Source organism: Megalobrama amblycephala, linkage group LG1, assembly GCF_018812025.1.
Source record: "Megalobrama amblycephala isolate DHTTF-2021 linkage group LG1, ASM1881202v1, whole genome shotgun sequence".
Classification (NCBI taxonomy): Eukaryota; Metazoa; Chordata; class Actinopteri; order Cypriniformes; family Xenocyprididae; genus Megalobrama; species Megalobrama amblycephala.
Window position 1 is genome coordinate 15,389,384 of NC_063044.1, and position 20,073 is coordinate 15,409,456.

A 20,073-nucleotide genomic window follows, 5' to 3' on the forward strand; every position below is an offset into this window, starting at 1 on the left:
ACCCATGCCGTAAAGCGTCGACGTGACACGCACACTTTCACTGTCACGCTGTTTGCATTCAGGTGTTCGCTTTGATCATGTGCGTTAAGATGTTTGCCAGCCATCTGTCATCATAAATTATCGATGCAAATAAGCTGCTGTGAGTATATCACGTTATACAGGTTGATCCTGTCGAGGTTTCAGCCGCACAAATGCACTTGCAGCACCAAGAAACTACACGCGGAAGTAAATCTTGTCTGTTTATATGCTTCATAAAGTCTTTTACCTAAAGGATTAATGATCTTTAACAAAGTAAGTAGACGTTTTGATATTTCTAAGAGTAATAACAATATGCATTCATTTTTATTTAAGAAAGAAAACATTTCTCCTTTAAGTCAGAATTGTGAGAAAATATATAAAATGCATGATAGCCTTTGATTATTGATGCATTTTCTTTATTTTTTAAAAAGAGACCAAGTACTCATTTGCATTTGTAAAGTTTTGTTTTAAGTGTTTTATGGTGATGATAAATGCTTATAATTAATAAATACGTTTTTAAAATAGTTTTTCCCTATTGTCATTATAAACAGGTAAACATTTTTAGCTTGTCATTATTGTGGATTTCAATGCAAGTTTTGCATTTTAAAGGTTACCTGAGTTTAAAGCCTGCCTTAATTTTTATGGTTTATATCCCATTCACCTGCAGAGACACAAACATGAACAGTCAAAAGTTAATGAGGTTAATCATCTGTGGCTTGGTGATTGTTGCCATGATGAAATTTTTCTTAAGCCTCAGGTGAGGATTGCAGTTCTCAAAGGTCTTCATGTACACATATGTTTCTATGCACCTTTCAAACCAGGCTTCATTGTCCTAAAGAAGCTTGTAACTGCAGTTTATTTATCTTCTATTTATAGCACAAGCCAAGGCGCAAGTGAAAAGACACACCAAGTCATACAAGGTGGTAAGTTCTGGGCTAGCCAGCATATCCCAGAGCTGAATTTGGATAAAAATCAGGAGGATCCTGTCAAAATAGAACATGCAGATCCAGAGGTTAAGCCAGAGGTTAAGCCAGAGGTTAAGCCAGAGGTTAAGCCAGAGGTTAAGCCAGAGGTTAAGCCAGAGGTTAAGCCAGAGGTTAAGCCAGAGGTTAAGCCAGAGGTTAAGCCAGAGGTTCACCCAGAGGTTCACCCAGAGGTTCACCCCGAGGTTCAGCCAGAGAAAAAAGACACGATCCAATCAAACAAAGAGGAGTTGAAACCAGAAATTCCAAACAATACACCGACAGATCCACTAAAGATTGTGCACTTAGATCTGAAAGGTGCAGCACCCAAAGTCAAATATCTCAAAGAGGTAGGAATCAATGCATGCAAACTGAATTGTTTCAAACGTGCCTGTATGAATAGTGTCCTTTTTAATATTTCCCTTCATGTTCTTTAACAGATATTCCCTCTACTGTCATCTCTGGGTGCTAATGGGATATTGCTGGAATATGAGGATATGTTTCCCTATGAGGGGGAACTCGCAATTCTCAAATCAAGCTTTGCATACAGGTGGGTGATTGATTCAGAGCTTCTCACTGAACTTGACTTAATTTGACTCAAAAATTTAAATTCCATTATTTACACACTCTCATGTCATTTCAAACCTGTATGCTGTTATTTTTTTGTGAAATGCAAAAGTAGGTATCCTAACGAATAGTTACTATATGCAGAAATTTCATAAGCTCATGATTTATTAATCTTTATCTTGATTTCTTTATCTTAATCTCTATTTATACATATATTTCTAACTTGTTTATCTTTATTGTTTACGGAAAAGTCCGGAAGATATAGAGGAAATCAAGTCACTGGCCAAACAGCACAAGCTTGAACTAATTCCTCTGGTGCAGGTGTTCGGACACTTGGAGGCAAGTACAGAAGAAGCTAAGTATCATAACTATAGATATCTCAATTCTCAAACATGTGCTCACTACATACACCAATCAGGCATAACATTATGAGCACTGACAGGTGAAGTGAGTAACACTGAATATCTCTTCATCACGGCACCTGTTAGTGGGTGGGATATATTAGGAAGCAAGTGAACGTTTTGACGTCCTCAAAGTCAATGTGTTAGAAGCAGGAAAAATAGGCAAGTGTAAGGATTTGAGCGAGTTTGACGAGGGCCAAATTGTGATGCTAGATGACTGGCTCAGAGCATCTCCAAAACTGCAGCTCTTGTGGGGTGTTCCCGGTCTGCAGTGGTCAGTATCTGTCAAAAGTGGTTAAAGGAAGGAACAGTGGTGAACCGACGACAGGGTCATGGGCGGCCAAGGCTCATTGATGCACGTGGGGAACGAAGGCTGGCCCGTGTGGTCCGATCCAACAGATGAACTACTGTAGCTCAAATTGCTCAAGAAGATAATGAGCAATAGATAGAAAGGTGGCAGAATACACAGTGTATCACAGTTTGTTGCATATATTCGGCTGCATAACCACAGACCAGTCAGGGTGTCCATGCTGACCCCTGTCCACCGCCGAAAGCGCCAACAGTGGGCACGTGAGCATCAGAACTGGACCATGGAGCAATGGAAGAAGGTGACCTGGTCTGATGAATCACGTTTTCTTTTACATCATGTGGATGGCCGGGTGCATGTGCATCACTTACCTGGGGAACACGTGGCATCAGGATGTACTATGGGAAGAAGACAAGCCGGCAGAGGCAGTGTGATGATTTGGGCAATGTTCTGCTGGGAAACCTTGAGTCCTGCCATCCATGTGGATGTTACTTTGACACGTACCACCTACCTAAGCATTGTTGCAGACCATGTACACCCTTTCATGGAAACGGTATTCCCTGGTGGCTGTGGCCTCTTTCAGCAGGATAATGTGCCCTAAATAATGGTTCAGGAATGGTTTGAGGAGCACAACAACGAGTTTGAGGTGTTGACTTGCCCTCCAAATAAATTCCAATGGATCTCAATCCAATCGAGCATCCGTGGGATGTGCTGAACGAACAAGTCCGATCCATGGAGGCGCCACCTCGCAACTTACAGGACTTAAAGGATCTGTTGCTAACATCTTGGAGCCAGATACCACAGCACACCTTCAGGGGTCTAGTGGAGTCCATGCCTCGACGGGTCAGGGCTGTTTTGGCAGCAAAATGTGGACCAACACAATATTAGGAAGGTGGTCATAATGTTATGCCTGATCAGTATATACTTCAGTAAGGCGCTAAAGCCACCTTCACATTTTTTTACATGTGCATCTAGGTCAACGATTCATGGTGGTTGTGTTTGGAGGCAAAACTCATTCAAATGCTGTAGATGCATTGTGATATTACTTTGACTTTATTAGCATGCCTAACACTGCTGCTTGCACTTATCCATTCTTTCTGTTCACATTTCAGTTTGTGTTAAAACACGAGAAGTATTTCAGATTGAGAGAAGTGGAAGCGTTTCCCAATAGCCTAAACCCTCTGGCCCCAGGAAGCATTGACCTTGTTCAAGACATGTTAACGCAAGTTATGAACAAGCACCCGGAAGCAGAGTGGTTCCACATTGGTGCTGATGAGGTTTGTGGATCTTTATTGTTTTACTCCCTAAAAAAGTAACTTAGTTAGGCCTACTTTTTATGTATTTAAGTAATGTGTTATGTTAGTTTTGTGTTACTCTTTCACACCTGGGCTGCAATTGCTTGTTTTTCTTAATAAAAAAGTTATATTGTTGGCAAATGTAAAGGCCCTTTGACCTCAAAAGTGAAATGAATAAGCCTGAAGGAAAATCTTTCAGCTGTGCTGCCATTCTGGGATGTGTTTCCCGTACAACAACATAACTCGCTGTTTAGCTACCATAGTATGATGCATCGTTAAAGAAATCAACTAGCTAGTCATGATGACTGTTTCCCCAACAGTTCCCCATTTTTGCTTATTAGTATGGTTGAATTGGTTCATCAAAGGTCAGCAACAAAGACATTGGTTAATAAAGTGAGATTAAATACATAAAGTATATACATGTTTGAAAAAGTATTTCATATTTTCTTGTAAATTTAAAAGTAATTCATTACTAGTTACTTGAAAAAGGTCACCTGATTATGCAACTCATGTTACTTGTAATGCGTTACAACCAGCACTGTCCTCTGTTAACAAAATACATTTAGGTGCGTGGCCTGGGCGAAAGCGAAGACTCGAAGCGCTGGTTGGAAGCCAACAATGGAGACATGGCAAAGCTGTTTCTCAATCATGTGACCGCAGTGGGGAGATTTATGACCAATCTGAAGCGAGGAATCAAGCTGATTTTGTGGGACGACATGTTTAGGACGCTCAGCTCCGACTCTATCAAAGGTTTAATGCAAGCCTTTAAATTCTTAAATTCTTTAAATTGCAGGTGTCAACTTTGAGAAATGTATTTTTCCAAATGATCATTATCAGAGCTCATGTCACAGCTCCAAAAGCATAGGTTTTATTTCAAACCAAACTCTATGGGAATGACCCAAATATGCAACTCACATTGCACACACTGCTCAATTACTGTAATGTATTTGCATATAATAAAGTTTTTATACTCATTCATATATAACAGTGACACCTATTGGTGTGGATTAAGCATCATGCAAAATGACCGATGCCATTGTAGATGTGTTCACATGTGTATTTGTCACCTCCTGAAATAATTTATTCTCTAACTTAAAGGGTTAGTTCACCCAAAAATGAATATCCTATCATCATTTACCCACCCTCAAGTTGTTCCAAACCTGTATATAATTCTTTGTTCTGCTGAACACAAATGAAGATATTTGGGGATCTGCTTGGTTGCAAACATTCTTCCAAATATCTTCCTTTCTGTTCAGCAGAACAAAGAAATTTATACAGGTTTGGAACAACTTGAGGGGGGAGTAAATGATGACAGAATTTTCATTTTTGGGTGAACTATCCCTATCCCATATATTAAAATATGAAAAAAAAATAAAATAAATAAATAAAGTGGTGGTGGGCTAATGTGGGGAAAAAGTTACTTGGTGCACCCTTAAGCTTTCAAAAATACAAAAATGTCAGTAGCACAGAAAAGCAAGTGTAATGTTTTTGGTTCTGACATGAGTGTTCAATTTTTAGCGTCGGGTTTGCAAGATCTCGCATCGCCCATGATATGGACGTACACCCCAAACATGGATGTGAAAGTGATCGGTGAGGCCATGTTTTGTTTCTTATAAATAACTTTAAAGTCAACATGAAAATATTGACCCTATTTACATATATGCAATCTCCTCACTGTTCAGTGATAACTCACCTTTTGAGATCAAAATAGGTCACCTATGGGATTTGCATAGATCCATTGAGGAACTGTTTTTATTGGGGGTTTGTTTCAAAGAACTGGTTGTTTTAATAAGTACTGTACAGTGCTTCCTTTACTCTTTACTTTAAAAACTAATGTCTATAAAGGGTAATATTTTATGCATTTGAGGTAATATTAAATAGCCTGCGTAGCACTTCATCTTTTATAACATGAGATTTTGACTAAATGTTTTTTTTTTGTTTGTTTGTTTTGTGAAAAATTACAGTTTTGGATATATAAGGTAATAAAAAATCCCTTAAAATAACTACAAATGAGCATGTAAAGCAAAATTTTTTTGCATTCCCCCACCCTACACAATGTTCTCACCTTTTTTCCCCTTTACCTGTTTGCATCCCTGTATTTATTAGCTTAAAATGGCTTCATCTATGCATATTATTCAGAAGAAAAGAGTTTCTCTTTTATAAAAACTTTAAAAATTCACCTCTGAAACAATTCAACTTAAACATTAAAAAAAAAATCTTACCCAAGCCAAACTTTTGAACACTAATGAATGTCATGTTTTTTGCCCTCATTTCATATTTACTTGTTATTTGTAGGTAGTTATATCACTAAGTATGAGGAGGCTGGATTTCATGGCGTGTGGTTTGCTAGCGCATTTAAAGGAGCCTCTGGAATTGACCAGATGTGGACTCCAATCAATCACCATTTAAAAAACCACCTACAGTGGCAGCAAGTCATTACATCAATGCCGCAGTACAAGTCTGTGAGATACCAAGGCATTGCGCTGACTGGCTGGCAGAGGTAAGCTTGGAGTTTTACTCAATTGTTTCTTCAAATATTTGCCATCAAACATGCAATGATGCAAACTGTAAAGATATAAATGTTTTAGGAACACCCAAACCTAAAGCATTACTGTGTTTGCAGTCTAGTAAATGAATATGCATTGCATATCAACAACCGTAGACTATTATTGTTAATGGAAAAATAACGTATGTTTAAGGTATGAGCATCACACTGTGCTGTGTGAGCTTCTCCCAGTGGCCATCCCTTCTCTGGCTGTCTGTCTTCAGACACTGAAATATGGTGAGAGTATATATGAAACATGGTGTGTATATATATATATATATATGGAATATGCTGACCAACACATTTTATTTCAGGAATGGTTAAGTAAGTGAATAAAATCAAATGTGATGTATTGCAAAGGTATCATGCTGTCATGTGTTTTGTTTGTGTCAGGTTCATTTGATGCCAAGGCACAGAGTGAGGTACAACGCATCCTTGGCTGTGAAATTGAGCTAAGCAAAAATGAATGGTATGAAATTGTTTATATATATATATATATATATATATATATATATATATATATATATATATATTATTATTATTATTATTATTATTATTATTTTTATTTTATTTTTTTTTTTACATTTAAATTTAAATTAAGATTTCAATTTCTGCTGAACTTTCTATTCATCAACAATCCACAAAAATATTAAGCAGCAGAACTGTTTTTAACATTAGTAATAATAAAATGTTTCTTGAATATCAAACCATTTCTGAAGGATCATGTGACTCTGAAGACTGGAGTAATGATGCTGAAAATTCAGCTTTGATCACAGGAATAAATTACATTTTAAAATATATTCAAATAGAAAACTGCTATTTTAATGCTGCCTTTCAAGTGCTATCGGAAATTTCATAATTCCCCGCTTCAGAAGTCGTGATTACGAGCTTGTTACATTCAAGTGCTTTGTTGTCGGAATGAATTAGAAATTATGGGAGACGCTCGGTTTCTCCTTGCCTATTTATTGGGAAAATCTTATTAAAAACAAAATTATATTTAGTCACCCATTCATTGACAATCATATAAATACTATCTAGATAGTCCGCTTGCTCATGTTTCTGTAATTTCAGTCAAATGCAGGTTATTTTCGCTGTGTATAAAACATACAGTATGCTTCAAATGATTATTATTTATATATGTAAATGTGCACTACATTAATGACAAGACAAGACAATCTAGTGATTTTAAGAAAAACAACTAATAAATCATACCTGTCACAGCAGCTCTCCCCTCCACCATCTGTAAAGTTTATGGCACTCCCATCCTCAGGAATTTTGGTATGAAAATTATTTCCAAACTTCCCAGTGGTAAACAAGACATCAGAGGGCGTTCATGTGAAATTTTTACCTAGGAAACTCTTATTTTATGATAATTCTGAGAGCACGTGAAGGCTACATTAATATCAATGATATATAGCAATATTACTGTTTTTACTGTATTTTTGTTCAAATAAATGAATGGTAGATGATACAATAAATTTAAAATGGAATGGGTTGTAATGGTTGTAAAGGATTTTTTCTTGAATGTTCTGCAGTAAGGGTGTTTCCTTTCCTGGCTCAGATGTTTATGAAAAGGTGAAGAACATCAAAAACAACCTTGAGAGTTCAGTCAAAAAGATCATGGAAAACTAGTGAGTGATTGAGTCTGCTTCACCTGTCAGATAAATATGAGCTCAAATGACATTCACACAGAGCATAGGCCAGTATTAATTCTCTTTCACATGGACGTTTTGTTGTTTTGTTTGTCTTGTGTTGTGCAGCCATGTCAGGGGATCATTCAGTTCTTATAATCGCAAACGTAACTTTGCAAACCCACGAAATCTTGGATTTTTCAGAGATGACCTGAAAAAGTAAGTTGTTGTTTTTTTTCTCATATTTTTCAACAATTACCAGCATGTATATTGTATTTTTATATTTTTCATACGACATTTTGTTTATTATTTAGATACAGGGTTTCCACAGTCATAGTGAGGCATTTGTTGTTTTGAGATGGTTCTTTTTAATGAAGTTAGAAAAGGTTTGCATTTGTTTAATCCTTGTCCAGTAATCATGACTGACTGGAGAGGTCATGCAAAACTCACGGAAATATATTTGTCAAAATGTGTTGGAACACTTTATGTCTGCTAACAGGTGTAGGGGGTTGTTCTACACCAACAACTAGAAATTCTGGTTCAAAGAGTTGATCAAGTAAAGCTAGTTCATGCTGTGGGAAGCATAAAGTGCACGGATATACAGTAACTTAAAGTTTTGCTTTTCTTCTTTGTCAGGTTGATGAATGAATGGGATTCCTTTTTACGAACTTTCCGGGAAAGTATGGAGGCTATCTTCTACCCAGACACATTAGAGGAGTGGTTGGAGGAGAACGTCAATGAACACATAGAAACACTTAGTAAAATGGTAGTTGACGTAGAACGAATCATTGCGCTCAATGGACAGCCAAAGGCTGATCCCTTGAAAACTAGGTGAAAAAGACAACCGGACCAACAGAAAAGACATTCCAAAATGTGACTTTCAAACCTGTTGTACTCAGTAACTGGTGTTTTTTCCATCTCAGGGATCTTGCTTATTTCTTGAATGCCTCACTGGAAGTGATAATAACACTAAAAAATGCAGTAATCTAATTAATTACGCTATGTATGCACTTCTTGAAGAAGTGGACTCTCTACACTGTGCATTGATGCTGTTTTTCGTACTTGAGTTAATGTAAATGATTTACCTCTGCACTTAAATTGGTACAGTTTGTGTTTTTTTTTAAAATTATTATTATAAATGTCTAGGGATTAAACTTCATCTCTTTAAAGCCGGGGACACACCTAACGATTAGCTGAAACATTCTAAGACTGAACTGAACACACATACCGATTGTTTCCTTCGACTGGAGCCGATTTATATACTCACACATGGAATTTGAACACAGACTGTAATCGCAGACTGAATGCAACTGGCTCTGACTGGACGCGTTTGAGCGCGATCAGTCATAAGTATCAATTTACATTCATAATCGGCCGTTACAATCGTTAAGTGTGTGCGCGGCTTAACATGCAAGATGTATTTTGTACATTTGTGTAGTTTGGGAAGCTCGAATATTGTGCAATTATGTTCAAAGGCAAAATGTGCAATCCTTAAGAAATGTTACAATTGAATGCCTTAATAAAGATGCTAGGTGTCTTTGGTGTTTCAACACTGTTACAACAGCTTTCTTATAGTTCTACAGATGTTCAATTTAGAAAAGCATTAAAAGTGAAAACCTGCTGGTCCTGGAGCTTGGATTACATTTACAGCCTCATAACAATACTAAAAGCACTCAACATGATTTGCTTGAAATTGTTTCATTCCTGTGTTTTGAGGGGTTTACAATGTGGAATAAAAAATGGTGGAAGTTATTTTGTATTGTATTGTTTTCACGGTTTACTACTACAAAATCTCAACAACATTTACAATTTAATGGTTTCTATGCGTCCAGTATTCAGACATGTTTACATTGCACAGTGAATATTAAAATAAGACTATAGGGCCAGTCATAAAAGATTTCTGTCTCAGTCTGAGAGTGATAAATGAAAGTCAATGTAATAATATATGATAATAGTTAATTTTAAGAAAATATGTGCTGTTGTGATCAAGTATGTTCAAGCATATAGGAAAGTAATATTTTACTTCTATTTTCAAAGGTCTCTTACACAGAAACGAACACATTTGCTTGCATACTATGGCTTTACACATTTATTACCCTAAATAACTATCAAGATTTTGCCAGAATTGAACGATATTCTCTCCCAGACACTGTACATTTCAGTCCAAATCCATGAATTAACAGGTTTTCAATAAAATTTTTTATTAAAAACTGCATTAAAATATTGGATCAGTTTTGTCATTTCAAAGAAAAATACATTTTTTTAATATATAATATAAAAATTACAATATGAAGTTGACAAGAAAAAATATACTTTTTAGAAGAGATGCACCGATATATCGGCCAATAATCAGTATCGACTGATAAAAGCAAATTTTCATACTATCGGCAGATAGTTTATAAACAGCAGGGCAAATATATCCTGTCAATCAAAAGAGGGCAGGAAAATGCACTGAATTTGTGCTTTGTGTAAAGAAAATGCTAAGAAACCAGTTTGATGTTCAATATAAATAGTAATTATATGAATTAATAACATTCAGAAAGTTGAGAAATATTACTTTAATCTTTAGAATTTAGTTAATGTGTTTTAATATTAATTTGAGTAATGTGTTTGTTTACCAGTTACTCTGAAACAAGTTGATGAAATGGAGAATAAAGTTTTCATTTGCATTTCTTTCAAAATATAATAATTAAAAATATAATGATTAATTATTAATTATAATGAAATTATCATTAATTTAAAAGAAGGTATAGAAGGCAGAACCCCCAAACTATCGGTATCGTTATCGGCAGATATCACTCTGAATAATCGCTATCGGTATTGGTGGAGAAATTTAGTATCAGTGCATCTCTACTTTTTAGGTCTATGATGTCACAGTTAAGTTTGTTTGGACTCTTGGTGTTTTGTCATCATCTGCCTTAATCACTCATCTGTTGTCATGGATACTATGGATGCATCAGTCATCATCATCACCTGTATTTATGTTCAGTTCTGTTTCAGTCTGGTGTCATCTAATTCAGATGTGTTGTATGTTGCTTTGTTTGTTTGGATTACCTGTTGGATTTATTAAATATTACCCATTTGCCTTTATCTTCATGTGTTTATACAACCACCATGACACATGATCAACACCTGTTTTAATGGATGAGAGTCATCAAACCACACAACAGGAGCTTTTATTTTCTGTGATGTCTTTTAAAAACACTCTTAATACTCCAACATTAGTCACCTTTGTGCTTTGAAAAATATCTTGTACATGACAGTAACATCAGTCAGTTCATGCATGCATTAACAATCCCGTCTTCTGAACATATGCAAAATCTTATTCGTTAAACACAGTTTAAAAAGATTTTTCATTTACAAATAACAAACTTTTTTTTTTGCTTTATCTTGTGCAGACAATTAGCTGTAAGCTTTCCATATGAAAAATTATATTATGTATTTTTTTATTTTATTGTGTTCAGCATGTAAAATATAAATAATCTTTAAGTGAAACAATCTGTAGACATGTTTTCTCTTATACCATTACAAGTCTGTCACACTTTAATCCAAAGTCACTGAACACACATTCACTGCCATCAAAAAATGAACATTTCCACACTGTATTTTGCGGTAGGGGTATTAACCCTTAAACAGGCAAGAGTGGAAAATGATCAGCAAAAAATCATTTCATGTCACTTTTTATATCATCTGGACTTAAGTAAAACATATCCAAAGGAATTTTTGAAATATTTGATGTAGTTTGGATTTTATGAGTTGTAACTCCCAGGTTATGTTATCTGTTTAGGATATAAAAAAGGATTATCCACAGTATTGACAATGAATGGTGTTTCAAGGTAAACTGGGCTCCCTGTACTTGGGCATATTCTCCGTACCTCGCTTAATACATCTGAGATGATTTGATATGTCTCACCTGGATACGGCCCGGATCCGGTTGACTACGGTAAACCTCGGGATAAACAGAAAAACTAATATTAGCGTAGATGCCATTCTTTTTCCGATGTAACGAGTACATCTGGTGTTATAGGAAGTGTTCCCGGTTCCGGCTGACCTAATTTATGCAGCCTAATAATCCTTTAACAATAAAATATAAATTGATAATGTGTTATGTGTATGCCAGGAGATGTGTTTTTAGTCTAGATTTAAACTGACAGAGTGTGTCTGCATCCCGAACAATGCTAGGAAGATTGTTCCAGAGTTTAGGTGCCAAATAGGAGAAGGATCTACCGCCTGCGGTTGATTGTGATATTCTAGGTATCAGCTGGCCTGAATTCTGAGATCGCAATAAACGTGAAGGACTATAATGTATTAAGAGCTCGCTCAGGTACTGGGGAGCTAAACCATTTAGTGCTTTGTAAGTAATTAGCAAGATTTTAAAATCTATACGATGTTTAACAGGAAGCCAATGCAGTGATGACAGAACTGGGCTAATATGGTCATACTTCCTAGTTCTAGTAAGATCTCTAGCTGCTGCATTTTGTACGAGCTGTAGTTTATTTATCAAGCGGGAGGAACAACCACCCAATAGAGCGTTACAGTAATCTAGCCTTGAGGTCATGAATGCATGAACTAACTGTTCTGCGTTTTTCATTGAGAGCATATGTCGTAGTTTAGATATATTTTTAAGATGGAAGAATGCGGTTTTGCAGATGCTAGTAACATGGCCTTCAAATGAAAGATTGGTATCAAAGAGCACACCCAGATTCCTAACTGACGATGAAGAATTATATTCGTATAGACTGTCAACAGTAATAAGGTATAGCTAAGAGTGGTATAGCCAACCTTACAAACGAATGACTTACATACTTAACTAAGAGCGTTTTGGGAAACACATATTAACGCTAAGGTACAGCTTAAGGCAAGGGTGTCAGACTCAGTTCCTGGAGGGCCACAGCTCTGCAGAGTTTAGCTTCAACCCTAATTAAACACACCTGATCCAGCTACTCAAGTTCTTCAGGCTTATTTGAAAACTGCAGGTATGCGTGTTGGAGAAGGGTTGGAACTAAACTCTGCAGGGCTGTGGCCCTCCAGGAACTGAGTTTGACACCTGTGCCATAAGGTATAATTTAAGAATGACGTAGAGTTATGGTTTCAGGAAATCTAGCCCTGGGTTTTTTTTTTAGCTTGTTTGCTGTACACCCTGTCACACAGCAGCTTTTAGTCCTTGCCAGTGCCTGAATTTGTGTACACAATATACTGATTCTAGAGCTCAGGAGCAGATTGAGACGCACACACAGACACTAACAACACGATGCAGTCAGCGGACACTATGGTCCATCAGGCTGGAGAAAGTGATCGGCTTCACATTGCAAAGATGCAGGAGGCTGAAGGAGATGGTAATCTGCACGTGCAGAAGTGAACCGACAGCTGCAGCATGGACTTGATAAGAACAGGATGTCTGATGTTTGTTTTACAGGTCTGCCAAACCTGGCAACCTTTATGGCGTTATTACATTTTTTGGTGCCTCTGATTCCAGACGAAACGAACATTCACAATACATTTCAAATTCTTCTGTTAACCTTAATGTACCTCAGATTTGATCTGTCTGCACGACACATATCTCTCATGTTTCCCATTCATTTACTGAACATTATATGAAACTGTCAATACTATATGCAAACCTGAAGCTTTCAACTGTACGGGCAGATGATTTGCACAGAAGATTATTGACTGTTTTGAGTTTTTCCACAGAGAAACCATCCAATCTGACAGCACATGCTTGAATCTTTTATAGAATTGTATTGTGATTGAAATGTGCTGATGTATTGCACCTAGAATACAATATATCATTTTATAATATAATTTTGTGCTGATGCTTTATCCAGTCTTGCATGAACAATAAAGCATGTATAATTACATTTTTCAAAATGTTGTTTATTGTCTTCTTGTTATCAACACTTCAACAGCCAAATGATATAAAAACCGAATGTTGTACACACTGGATAAGTGATTTGTAGATTTATTTAATTTTATGAATTCACAGGTATGTGCACTTATAGCGTTAACAACATTTTTTTACAGTCTATGCTCCACACCCATTCAAGATTCAAACGCTTACTGCGGTGAAGTGTCGCGCGACTCGCGCCCAATTACATCAAAACTATACACTCACTGGATGTCATGGCAACTGAATAACGGAGGAAAACTTTAAATATCTCGCCTTCGCTTTAATTTCGGACCATCTCCAAAAAGACATAAAAACACTAAACAAATGACTTTGACATGCGTTTATCAAAGTAGGAAATCCAGACTTTTAATCCCTTACACACAATTAGGCTATGTTGAAATACGAAATGGAGGCGGGTCCGGATTGAATTCCCTCCGGGACCGGATGGACCGGAGTCCGGACTTTGAGAAGTGCTGGAGTATTGTATTGAACATTATCAAATAATGTTCTTAGTCTTTCCTTCCTGTGGCAGAAGCTATAGTTTCCTATGATTTAAATTAAATTAAAACACTTTATTGTGTAAACAATAATGACCAGAAAAAAAATAATTTATGGTATAATGCATGAATTTTTAAATATAATCCAGGCCAAAATTCACCGTGACTCTTATTTTGAAATGGCTGCCCTCTGCACTGTAAACTTCAAATTCAGATGAGGGAGATAAAATATGCTTTCTTATAACCGTCTAAAACATATTACAATTTAAAAATTGCATAGTAAACATTATCATAAGTCACCAACATTAGTTTATAAGCAATTGCTTGACATAAATGTGCGCTATTCATTGATTGCTACCCACTCAGTCTGAAGCAGCCAGAAGTGTTTTCCCGCAGTTAGATCAGCACTTTACAATTCAAATGTGCAGATATTCCACACAGGACATCAGTCCTGACTGGATATCTTTCAAAAGATACAGTTTCGTCCCTCTCCATCATTTTCATCTCGTTTTTATTCTTTGACGAATATGAGAGTAGATTTTCGTCATAGTTTTAGTAATTCAGAACTATTTTTTATTTAGTCATCGTCTCCTTTTCGTCTGTGAAAAATGTTGACAAAAATAATGACGAAAATCATTCATCAACGAAATTAAAGGGTTAACATTAGTTCACCGCAAAAAATCTGTCATTAATTACTCACCCTCATGTCATTCCAAACCTGTAAGACCTTTATTCATCTTTGGAACACAAATTAAGATATTTTTGATGAAATCTGAGAGCTCTGACTCCTCTATAGATAACCAGCAAGATAACCACCACTTTTAAGGTTAAAATAGTCCACGTGACTGCAGTGGTTCAACCTTAATAGGCCATTATTTTTATTAACAGTGTTTTTCTCATACTGATCGTATTTCATAGTACCTGTTGAATTTACATTTTTAAATTAATTTGACTGATGCGCTCCCTTACGAAAATAACCATGGTTTTAATATAGAAAAATGTGACCCTGGAACACAAAACCAGTCATATCTCGAGCGGGTATATTTGTAGCAATAGCCAACAATACACTGTATGGGTTAAAATGATTGATTTTTCTTTTATGCCAAAAATCATTAGGATATTAAGTAAAGATCATGTTCCATGAAGATATTTGGTAAATTTCCTCCCGTAAATATATCAAAAGAGTATTTTTGTGGGTGGATATGAATTGCTAAGGACTTCATTTGGACAACTTTAAAGGCGATTTTTTTTTTTTTTTTTTTTGCACCCTCAGATTCCAGATTTTCAAATGGTTGTATCCCGGCCAAATATTGTCCTATCCTAACAAACCATTTATTTATTTTTATACAAACATATTTATTCAGCTTTCAGGTATATGTGATGTATAAATCTCAATTCTTAAAAAATTGACCCTTATGACTGGTTCTGTGGTCCAGGGTCACAAATGTAGTAACCATGTTTTTTCACGGGTTGATTACCGCTTGTATTACCACAGTTTTACTACAAATACCACGGTTTTGCTATAACCATTGTTTTTTGGTTTTAACTGTAGTAAAACCATGGTTAATTTTCGTAAGAGCAGTATTAAAAAAGATGAATGAATACGCCTCAGCTGCCTTAAAGAAATGTAAGTAATCTTAATCAGAAATGCATTGACAGCGCCACTGCTTTGAATATTAATTATGAATTTTTACAAATGTTCTGAATTGCATACAGTGAAATGATTGTCGATTAAAAATTACTGAATAATGACTAAAATATTTAATAGAAATGAATAAATATGTTAATTCTGATCTCATTCATCAAGTCTCTCACACACTGCAGTGTTGCGGTTACTAGTTAAGATGAGCACTGACACCGTGTGGTGAAATAATCATGTATGTTTTCTCAGATAAATTCTGTACACTGCAATCATCAGAATATCTGTTCTCCTGTCTCTGAAAATGTCTGGATTTTGAAATGATCCTGCAGATGCTTATTTTAAGAGGCGTTTATTTAACTAGGTGTTAAAAGATTAGTTCACTTTAAAATCAAAATTACCCCAAGCTTTACTCACCCTCAAGCCATCCTAGGTGTATATGACTTTCTTCTTTCTGATGAACACAATCAGAGAAATATTAATAAATATCCTGACATATCCAAGCTTTATAATGGCAGTGAGCGGGATCAATGAGTATGAGGTGAAGAAAGTGTCTCCATCCACATCCATCCATCATAAATGTATTCTACACAGCTCTGCGGGGTTAATAAAGGCCTTCTGAAGCGAAGCGATGCATTTGTGTAAAAAAAAATATCCATATTTAACAAGTTATGAAGTAAAATATCTAGCTTCCGCAAGACCGCCTTCCATAATCAACTTAGGAAGAAAGTGCAACCAAAGAATATAGAATAACACAAAACGTGTCACTCGTATTGTTTTGAATGGGAGAAAGTGTAACGCGCAATATGGCGGAATAAGTCCCGCCTTCTAAATAAGAGCCAATCGCCGACTGGTAAAGTCATTGCGTCACTGCAGCGGCCATTAGAAGCTCCGGTTCCTGTAGAAACAGTCAGACGCGCGCCTCTGAAATGAGGCACAAGAGATGTGCATTTAGGAATGCGCATTAGTTTGATCCAGCCTGAAAAATTAATTTTTTTGTCATGATTCGAGCGTTTAGAAACAAAATTTCTGAGACAGTTGTTGTCAGATCAGTTCCATTTTTTCCTAAGTTGAATATGGAAGGGGGTCTGGCGGAAGCTAGATATTTTACTTCATAACTTGTTAAATATGGATATTTTTTTTTACACGAAAGCATCACTTCACTTCAGAAGGCCTTTGTTAACCCCCCGGAGCTGTATGAAGTATATTTATGATGGATGGAGACACTTTCTTCAGCTCATACTCATTGATCCTCGCTCACTGCCATTATAAATCTCAGATGCATCAGGATATTTATTAATATTTCTCTGATTGTGTTCATCAGAAAGAAGAAAGTCATATACACCTGGCTTGAGGGTGAGTAAAGCTTGGGCTAATTTTCATTTGAAAGTGAACTAATCCTTTAACAACACATCGAAAATATACATAACTGGAAGAATCGATGCACTGCTTCGACGAGCACTTCCGATAATAAATTTTTCTGTGATAAAGGTCTATTTTATGAAGCGACGAGAATACTAAACAAAACAAAAATAACAACTTTATTCAAAAATATCTTCTCTTCTGTGTCATTCTCATACGCTGTTTGCGTTCAGCGCTTCCAGGTTCTACGTCCGAACGCCGGCTCAGTATTGGCCGGCTCCTGCGTCAGCATCACATGAATGCATCATGCTGCTCACATGACCAATACTGAGTCAGTAATATAACTAAATTAGGCTATTTATTAGGGATGCATGATTAATCGAATTGAAATCGCGAATTGGCTTAGCGCGATTATGACACTGCAAAGGCTGCGATTTTTCTTCTCAATTTTTACCCTGTAACACTGTGAATTGAACTGTGTGGTAATGCACTTGCTCCTTGGATTTGTGGTGATAATCCAAAATGCTTCAGTTACGTGGTTGGTTGAACTTGTTGCAGATGTTGTGAATAATTTTGGTACGTACTTGTAGAGGCTGTCAAACTCATCCACAAAGAAAGAGTGCTCTCTGTCCGGGTCGGTTGTTATGTATTCCAGCTCGTCCTGCGCTGCTCAGGCGATACTGATCGAGTATGTGATCACACCTGGTGCATGAGAGACAGCAGGTACTACACTTCAACTTCCATCACATCACACCGTAGATTCATGCTCTAAAATGGGTACTTCTATCATTCAGGGACCAGAATTTCTAGCTACAACCCTGACTGTGAATTATGACATCTACTTGTGTGCTGTGATTCTGGATCTACATCCTAGGCTGGTCCTGTAACAACATTACTATAAAGCAGCCACTGATGTTAAGCTTAAAGGGATCATATAGGTCACCCAAAAATGAAAATTAGCCCAAGCTTTACCAAAGACTATAGAATAACACAAGACGTGTCACTAGTGATGTCCGGTTCGCGAACGAATCGTTCTTTTTAACCGGTTCTTTTCAGTGAACCGGTCGAACCAGTTCACCAAATCGGTCTGAATCGTTCCAAACAGTTCGCATCTCCAGTTAGCAAACACGAATCCACAAATTACTAAAGTTACTCACTTTTTGACGTGCCTGACACTACCTCTCGAAATAAACCAACATCCCGGAGTTATTCAGTTACTCCAACAGTACACTGACTTAACCTGCTGTGAAGAGAGAACTGATGATGATGGGCACGAGCAGCAGAGCAGCTGATATGAGTGCGCATGCGCGGCGTACACGAACGAACACACGCGGCCTGTCACCGTTCTCGCTCTCGAGTCAAGAACCGGTTGCAACGGTTTTCGGATCATCAGTACACAACCGAGAACCGCTTCTTTCGAACATGTCCGATTTGAGAACCGGTGAGCTGATGATACTGCGCATGCATGCAATTTTTCAAGAGAATGAAAAGCACGTTAGTCAAGTTTTGTTGAACATCGGACAGTGTGATAATATAAAACATACTGGAAATATGTTTATAACTTAATTCAAAATACAAAAAAGTTTATTGTGCTTTTTAGTAGCATAAAATACTGTATAATACTGTACATAATAAACTACATGCCAATATGAACATATTTTGTACACAGATCAAACTAATGTTCAGAAATAGTTCTACAAATTTATTTTTCTATATTAATGTTATTTAAAAAGCAATATCGTGAAAGTTGTGCAGTTGTGCTTTCAAGTTATTTTTTTTAAAGATTGGAAACATTTATTTGTTTCATAAATAATCCATGGACATCTTATTTAATTCTAAACAAGGTGATATAAAGATAAAAAAATGACGTAATCAAACTACAGCAAGAGCAAACAAGCGACTCCTTTTGAATCGCTCTCGCGGTCCTCGAATCTCATCTCGTTCTCGAGTAGAACCGGTTGCAACGGGTTTCGGATCATCAGTACACAACCGAGAACCGCTTCTTTCGGACGTGTCCGATTTGAGAACCGATGAGCTGATGATACTGCGCATGCGTGATTCAGCGTGTGATCTGAAGCTACCGAACAGTAATGACCATGACTGTCACAGCACCGGCTAACTAAGACAACTGATGCTATGAGCAGGGCCGGATTAACATAAGGGCTAGGTGGGGCTGAAGCCCCAGGGCCCGCGGGTAGAGGGGGCCCGTGATTGGTTGGAGGAAATGAGATTGACAAGTCATAGGTGGTTGATTTTTGTCTAATAAAATAACAAGAAAAAATGATTAGAAAATGTGCCTGACTGATAAATCACTGTCCAATCAAAATCACTTTACAATTCGCGCCATGACATCGGGAAACGCCTCTTTGCGTTATGCTATCGCATGTAGACTAGAAAATGGGAAATTGGCTTTTATTGCTTGTTAAGCCTCGCTGGTGTTCAAAATGATTAAAAAAAGTGATAGTGGTGCGCAAAAAAAGGAAAAATAAGCTTGAAAGGGAGAAAGGGAGAAAAAGGGATGCTAATCTTACAGCAAAAATTCCAAAACTAACTAACTACTTCGCTTCACATAAAACATGTGGAAGACCCCGCGTGCAGCGGCAGCTCACAATTATCTTCACCCACCGACACCGTCGCCGATCTGCGTGCTTTACACGTTGAAGAAGGTGAGATAGCAGCTGCAGCAAGTTATTATTCTTATAACGAGTTAAGCCCTATTCGGATGGTAATTGTTTCTCATGAAAACGTAAGGTGTTTTTAACATTTACAGGGACAAGTCGATTGATTTTATTGCCGTTTGAATTCAGAATGTCAGTGTTTTTCTCTCATCATCATCACCCGTGTAAAAATCCCGAATTAACTTTCCTACTGTTTTTTGACGAACACCAATGTCGTGTGACTTGTGTAACCCAGGTTACTAAGAGCCCTGTTAACGTGAAATAGAAAAGGGAATAAAAACCAT

General features: G+C 36.9%; 1 protein-coding gene across 5 annotated transcripts; it reads left to right on the plus strand.

The window, feature by feature from the left end:
- zgc:113333 (beta-N-acetylhexosaminidase) lies at window positions 1-9,478 on the plus strand. 5 transcript variants are annotated; one of them, XM_048183290.1, is made up of 15 exons: window positions 1-291; window positions 686-775; window positions 895-1,078; window positions 1,163-1,330; window positions 1,421-1,530; window positions 1,799-1,886; window positions 3,368-3,532; window positions 4,117-4,300; window positions 5,069-5,140; window positions 5,846-6,050; window positions 6,250-6,332; window positions 6,489-6,564; window positions 7,631-7,726; window positions 7,856-7,945; window positions 8,363-9,478. In XM_048183290.1, the coding sequence occupies exons 2-15, from the start codon at window positions 696-698 to the stop codon at window positions 8,559-8,561; spliced, it is 1,800 nt and encodes a 599-aa protein (XP_048039247.1). In that variant the 5' UTR covers window positions 1-291; window positions 686-695; the 3' UTR covers window positions 8,562-9,478. The 5 variants fall into 5 exon arrangements, with proteins under 5 accessions (XP_048039247.1, XP_048039253.1, XP_048039245.1 ...); XM_048183296.1 differs by having other exon boundaries at window positions 895-1,066; XM_048183288.1 differs by having other exon boundaries at window positions 895-1,030; window positions 1,115-1,330.
- Window positions 9,479-20,073: the final 10,595 nt, after the last annotated feature.

Excerpts from the sequence above, each read along its gene's own strand:
- zgc:113333 (XM_048183285.1), top strand. The coding sequence starts at position 696 with ATGAACAGTCAAAAGTTAATGAGGTTAATCATCTGTGGCTTGGTGATT. Across the intron at positions 1,531-1,798 it reads AAATCAAGCTTTGCATACAG|TCCGGAAGATATAGAGGAAA; the intron begins GTGGGTGATTGA and ends TTTACGGAAAAG. Across the intron at positions 6,051-6,249 it reads GCGCTGACTGGCTGGCAGAG|GTATGAGCATCACACTGTGC; the intron begins GTAAGCTTGGAG and ends CGTATGTTTAAG.